Source organism: Ictalurus furcatus, chromosome 8, assembly GCF_023375685.1.
Source record: "Ictalurus furcatus strain D&B chromosome 8, Billie_1.0, whole genome shotgun sequence".
Classification (NCBI taxonomy): domain Eukaryota; kingdom Metazoa; phylum Chordata; class Actinopteri; order Siluriformes; family Ictaluridae; genus Ictalurus; species Ictalurus furcatus.
The window spans coordinates 27,708,796-27,715,887 of record NC_071262.1 but is presented as its reverse complement, the minus strand read 5'-3'; the positions used below and the strand labels follow the sequence as shown (position 1 = coordinate 27,715,887).

At 38.8% G+C, this 7,092-nt stretch overlaps 1 protein-coding gene across 1 annotated transcript; it reads left to right on the top strand.

The window, feature by feature from the left end:
- Positions 1-2,237: 2,237 nt before the first annotated feature.
- Positions 2,238-7,001, top strand: chrnb3b (cholinergic receptor nicotinic beta 3 subunit b). Its single transcript, XM_053631869.1, has 5 exons — positions 2,238-2,409; positions 3,997-4,041; positions 4,192-4,301; positions 5,218-6,094; positions 6,852-7,001. The coding sequence occupies exons 2-5, from the start codon at positions 4,015-4,017 to the stop codon at positions 6,999-7,001; spliced, it is 1,164 nt and encodes a 387-aa protein (XP_053487844.1). The 5' UTR covers positions 2,238-2,409; positions 3,997-4,014.
- Positions 7,002-7,092: the final 91 nt, after the last annotated feature.

Sequence of the window (7,092 nt, the reverse complement as noted above, 5' to 3'; positions counted from 1 at the left end):
CCCTCTTAGTAAACCACTCTGAGGGGCATGTTAAGACCCACAGGTAACATAATTAAAAATTTGCAGGTGATCTTATCGAAGTAATTGTTATTTAATTGAGTTAATTAATTTTAATTAAATAAATAATTGATATTTTTTATTAATTTATATTTCTTTAAATGTTCGGTTTTAAACATTAAAAATGCGATTAATTTTAATCTAGTTTAACAAAAATTTGATTATTCCTTTAAGTCTCTCTCTCTCTCTCTCTCTCTCTCTCTCTCTGGCTCCTCCCACTTGCCATGCGCTATGCTTTGGGACTCGCGCTCTAAACAGAAATCCTACCGGTCATTTCATTATTATCACTTATAAACCCCATGAAAGCACATTAATCATCACAACAGGCTGCAGTTTGTTCCACTTTATTGTTGTTTTATTCGGTTAAATCTCTGTGGAGTTCCTGTTCATCGCGCGCGCTTATTTTGTTATGTTTTTTAAGGACCGAAATGAAGTTCGCGCGCTTTGTTAACGCTATTTTCCCGCTGTTTTTGGTCGCCATGGTGACAGGTGAGCGCTCGAGCTACATCCTCTCTAATTTCCTCAGAGACTGAAAACGCATTTAGCATATAGCATACGAGTATTGTCGTTTAATGACTTGCTTATTTTAAGACAAAATCAGCCAGTTTGTCCGCTTGTGCCAGTCAGAATATGTTTTAAATATGATAAACTAACTAACATGAATACATTACTAGTCAATACTTTTTAAAAATGTCATGTTATTTCATATTAAAGAAAACTAGGGCTACTCTACTAATAGTCTACTACTATCACCAACCACACACTTAACATCCTCAATTTCTAAAATATTCATGGTTTAATTTGATTTATTTTATTTTAGCCACTTTATCCAAATGCTGCCTTGGTTATTGTGCTTACGTGTATTTAATAACATTATTTTATTCAGAAATATTTCTTAGTTATATCCAATTTAGCTTCATACACTTTCTGCAAAATGGCCTCCTTGTTTTTTTGTTTTTTTTAGCTTTTTAATGGCTTGCTACTTTCCATTCATTCTCAGAAAAAGGGGACTAAACTGTACCTGTCCTTATTGATGAGGTGGTACCTTTATCTTTTATATCTTTAATCTGTATCGTTCACCTGGAAATGTAAATATAGTGGACCATAATTACCTTTAATTAATAAGCTTTAAAGGTACTCTATATGCACCTTGCTTGGTAAAGGATACATACTTAAAGTATAGTATAGTAAAAGTATAACTTTTAATAGGCCTTGAGAGTACCAAACCAGCAACAAGGAAAGCTACAGTTTAGTACCCTTTTTTAAAGTGTTTCTATAGAAGGAACCCCAAATTTAGGGTTCTGCACAAAATCTGTACAGGCCGAAATTAAAAACACAAACAGATCCATAATATCACAACACATTTGTTGCCCATTTTTCTTTGTTGTTAGGTTTAATATAAAAAAAAAAACTAAATAAATCTGATCTCTTGCAGAATTTAAATAAGTGAGGGTCAGATTTTGATTTATTTATTTAAAAAAAAAAACAAAAAAAAAACCCTAACTTTAAAACTTCACATACGTTTCACACAAAATAAGTCCTGAGAACTGAGAACAAACCTATTCTTTGGTCTAACCTTAATTATTGGCAACTTTAATGTATGGATGTATCAATAAAAATATCTGACAATGGAGGTAGGAATGAAACAATATAGGATAAAGATGTAGTAAAGATTTGTTAGGTGTAGCTTGGGCCTGTTTGTTGTTTTCGTGTAAAGTCTGTACTCGTTGAATATGTTCACTATGTACAGTACATATGGATTGGTCCAAAGAATCATTCGAGCCAATTCTTTGGATTTTTGTTACAAGTGTAAACAAAGGCAGGTATAGGTATAGCTTACTTATCCTAGATCAACAGGAACCGCCATATTATGGCTAAATTAACATTTCCTCCCGATTTCTCTCTATATGTGTATAAATGCACTAGAATACACTGGAATAATGGTTTCTACTTTCTAGGCAGTGTACTGTACTGTATGTCCAGTGGAAAGCCGATTGGGGTTGAGCCATTGCCCGATCCGATTGTGCTGATTAAGAGAACGTGTCCGGTTTCTGTTTGTCCTTCTTTGTATTCGACAGAGTCTCCTGCTCTGTGTTATTAAGTTCAGTATGTGAAATGACCAGTGTGAGTTTTATGATGACTTTGACAACATTTGACCCTTAATGTGTGTGTGTGTGTGTGTGTGTGTGTGTGTGTGAAGCTGCAGGAGAGTTTGTGTCTCTGGCTGAGAGGGAAGACACCCTACTGAGGGACCTTTTTCAGGGCTATCAGAAATGGGTGCGGCCTACACAGCACTCCAACAACACTGTCAAAGTGCGCTTTGGTCTGAAGATCTCACAGCTTGTAGATGTAGTAAGAACGTGCATGGACACACTCAGACATACACACACACACTGTTTTCTGCTCCAAATATTTGTATCTCTATTCAGATTCAAACCAGAAATGTGTCTTAAACCAGAATGATTTACCATGTTTTTTTATTTTCTTTAAAAAATTTTGTTGGATCCCAATCCTGATGCACACCTCTCATCTCAACCAGATGCCCTGTGAACCTATATGGCATTCTTTTTAATGGGGGAAAAAAATGTATTCACATTTTAACGCTCACACTGTCCCTGGTGCTGTAACGGAATTGTGTTGCTCTCCATGGTGCTGAAAATCTTAAAATGGCCAGCTCTTCCTTTTACCTTATTTAAGTCTATCTTGGTCTCACGTTCTCCATTTCTAAGAGCTTTTCCTTGTTCAGGCCTATGTGATGGGGAGAGTGAATTATTCACAGCTCTAACCCTCTTTCTCTGTCTCATTGTTACTTAACAGCGTCCCGTGGACAGAGGTGAAAATTTAATATTTTACGGCAACGCTGCTGTGAAACTCATTTGAGATGTTTTATTTTTAGTGTGTTGTGTGCATCTGCACAGCTGAATTGGTTTTGTTAAAAGACAGTGAGTTTTGTCAGAGCTCCAGTCCCAACAAAGCTCTGACAGGCCCAGGCTAAAACATGGGGTTTTCCTGGCCTTGGTTTTCTGAACCAGTCACAGTGTCTGGTCACTCTTAATGCTTTTGTTTATTTCTGATATGAGTTTTGGGCTGTTTCCAGTGTTTCTGTGATTTGTAAGGTTCATATTTAATAAAAATAAAAAAAAAAACATAACCAAAAAACAAACAAACAAACACAATATACGTCCACACCCACTTCAGATTTAAACAGATACAGATAGTCACACTGTGTTACACTTCTAATGAACAGTATGTGCTTTTGACTTGCAATTCATTGTGACTTTAAAGGGTTAAAAAGTCGCAGGGGTTTGTTTGTTTGTTTGATGCACGACCAAGGACACAGTCATGACACAGATCTGAGACGAAGTCTATATGACGTATATAGAACGGCTTTTTGGAGTTACAGTTTAGTTGAATTGGGGGCAAATACTTATTGCACTAAGGAAAAATAATGATGGTTATATCTTTTGTTCCTACAGTCACCTCACACAAATCTGGAGAGTAAATAGGCTGGAAGGCTTTTATTGTTTTGGTTTTGCTTTGATGTTTGGATATTGGTCCATTTATAAAATCTCACCTGAGGTTATATAACTATTCATTTATATTACAAATAAATATGAGAGACATATATCAACAGAAGAAAACATTATTAGCGCAGGTCTATTTCTTTTTCATTCTCTGTGTTTTATATACATTTATACCACAGCGCTGTTCAATTCTCAGTTCTCATTCGAATTGATGTTTTTCAATCAAGTCACATTGGACTGTACTAATTGGATTACAGCTTAGGACAGGACTCCAGGGAAAGAACAGACATCTTCAAAAATGATGCGAAGTTATTAATAAATATACGTTATATTATTTTCTTGTTGTAGTATTGGTTTGAATGGCTCTAATTTGTTTCATTTTGTTCACCTTTCATGTTAATCTTCCTGTACACAGGATGAAAAGAACCAGCTTATGACCACTAATGTGTGGCTGTGGCAGGTAAATTTCCCAACTCCAGCTGATATTGTGAATAGTGTTGTGAATAGAAACCTTGTGTAAATGCAAATCCAGTTCAATCTTTAAACCTGTAGTGAATTAACACAATTAAATTCCTGTCTATTGCAATTTTCTGTAAATCTCTATGCGTAGGAGTGGGTCGATTATAAACTGCGCTGGAACCCAGAGGATTATGGCGGTATTACTTTCATCCGGGTTCCTACAGAGAGCATTTGGCTGCCTGACATTGTGCTATATGAGAAGTATGTTTGTTCTGATCACATCCACCAAGGCTCACATGCAACATAACTGTTCAATTCATGTTAAAGAATAATAATTCCTTAGATTTATATAGCACTTTTCTAGACACTCAAAGCGCTTTACATAGTATGTGGGGGGAATCTTCTCAACCACCACCAATAGTGTGTAGCATCCACCCGGATGATGCGACGGCAGCCATAGTGCGCCAGAACACCCATCACACACCAGTTATTAGTGGAGAGGAGAGAGTGATGTAGCTAATTCAGAGATGGGGATTATTTGGGGGCCATGATAGAGAAGGCCCAATGGGGGAATTTTGCCAGGACCCTGGGGTTATACCCCTACTCCTGGGGTTATACCCCTACTCTTTTACGAGAAGTGTCCTGGGATTTTTAATGACCACAAAGAGTCAGGACCTCGGTTTAACGTTTCATCCGAAAGACGGTGCTGTTTTTACAGTAGTGTCCCCGTCACTATACTGGGGCATTAGGCCCCACACAGACCACAGGGTGAGCGCCCCCTGCTGGCCTCACTGATACCACTTCCAGCAGCAGCCTTAGTTTTCCCCAGGAGTTCTCCCATCCAGGTTCTGGTCAGGCTCAATCCTACTTAGCTTCAGTGGGAAACCAGGCAAGAGCTGCAGGGTGATATGGCTGTAATAATAATAATAATTTATTCTAATATTTTATCAAAAGTAAGCACTTTTTTTGTAAACATGAAAACATACAAACTTATAGTTAGAATGTGTTCATCTAGATCTAAGAGTTTATTTTATGTTCACCATCTGCACTGATCTCTGACCATGTTAAAAATGACTACATATTAATAAATGTTTATGCAATGCATGTCATAAAAGGCTTAAGTAGGTGACATGTAGCACTATGAAAATCACTATATGTTTTTCATATTTTCTTGCAGTGCCGATGGACATTTCGAGGGCTCACTAATGACCAAAGCTATTATAAAATATAACGGTGCTGTCACCTGGACCCCTCCAGCCAGCTACAAATCAGCCTGCACTATGGACGTGACATTTTTTCCATTCGACCGCCAAAACTGCTCGATGAAATTTGGCTCATGGACTTATGATGGCACCATGGTGGATCTAGTTCTCGTAAACCACCAGGTGGACCGCAGCGACTTCTTCGACAACGGCGAGTGGGAAATTCTGAGCGCCACGGGCGCCAAGGGCAGTCGGCATGATGGCACACTCTCCTACCCCTTCATCACCTACTCCTTCATCCTGAAGCGTCTGCCTCTCTTCTACACACTCTTCCTCATAATCCCCTGCTTGGGTCTGTCCTTCCTCACCGTTCTGGTGTTTTATCTTCCATCAGACGAAGGCGAGAAGGTGACGCTGTCCACGTCTGTGCTCGTCTCACTCACCGTCTTCCTCCTGGTCATCGAGGAGATCATCCCATCTTCATCCAAGGTCATCCCGTTGATTGGCGAGTACCTGCTGTTCATCATGATCTTTGTCACGCTGTCCATCGTAGTGACCGTGTTTGTCATCAATGTGCACCACCGGTCCTCTGCCACCTACCACCCGATGGCTCCGTGGGTGCGTGAGCTCTTCTTACAGCGCCTGCCTCAGCTTCTGTGCATGCGCACTCACACAGAGCGATACCTTTACCCCGAGCTGGAGCCACACAGCCCTGACTTCAAACCACGCATCAGAAAAGCCCGACCAGGCCCTGAGGGCGAAGGTCAGGCTCTGGTCAACATGCTGGAGAAGGCCACTTTCTCTGTCCGCTACATCTCACGACACATCCGCAAGGAAAATTTCATTAGAGAGGTACAAGGAACAAATTCTTACCAATACAAATGTTTATATTGCATATTATAAGACCTTAAGGTAGAACCAAACATCCCACCAAGACTGGTACCAAAGTTATTTAAATTTAGGGAAATATAGGTTCAAGGTATTAAGAAGAAAACTATTAGCAATTTGAAGTTTGTACCACACACCTTCCCAGTTAGAAAAAAGGGTTCTCCAAGGGTTCTCTAAGGATTCATTGGATCCAAAACTTGGTTTTACTTGGAACACTGTCTGGTAGGAAAATACTGTTGTATAGTTTTACTGTTACATGGAGCTTTTAAGGACAACTTTTATTGAGAAGTTAATGTACATATATGACACGGATTATATTTATGAAGATAATGATGACGTTAATGATGATGATGTTGATGATGATGATGATAATGATGACGATGACCTTGAGGATGATGATGATGATGACGATGATGATAATGAAAATTATGTTGATGACTATGACGTTGATGATGATGACGATGACGATGATGATGATAATGATGACGATGACCTTGATGATGATGATGATGATGATGATGATGATAATGATGACAATGACCTTGATGATCATGATGATGATGATGATGATGATAATGATGACGATGACCTTGATGATGATGATGATGATGATGATAATGTTGATGATGACCTTGATGATGATGATGATGATGATGACGATGACCTTGATGATGATGATGATGGTGATGGCGCTAATGATGATGCTCTTCTGTTGCTATAGGTGGTGCATGACTGGAAGTTTGTGGCTCAAGTGTTGGACAGAATCTTCCTCTGGGTCTTCCTCATTGTGTCTATATTAGGCACCATCCTCATCTTCACTCCTGCTCTAAAGATGTATTTACTCTCTTCATCTCCTCCTTTAGCTCCATAGAGCATAAATACACTCATTCCCTCACCACTGGCTGAACAGTTATGACATTATACAGCATATAAAGCAACATTACACTATTAACAACATTATA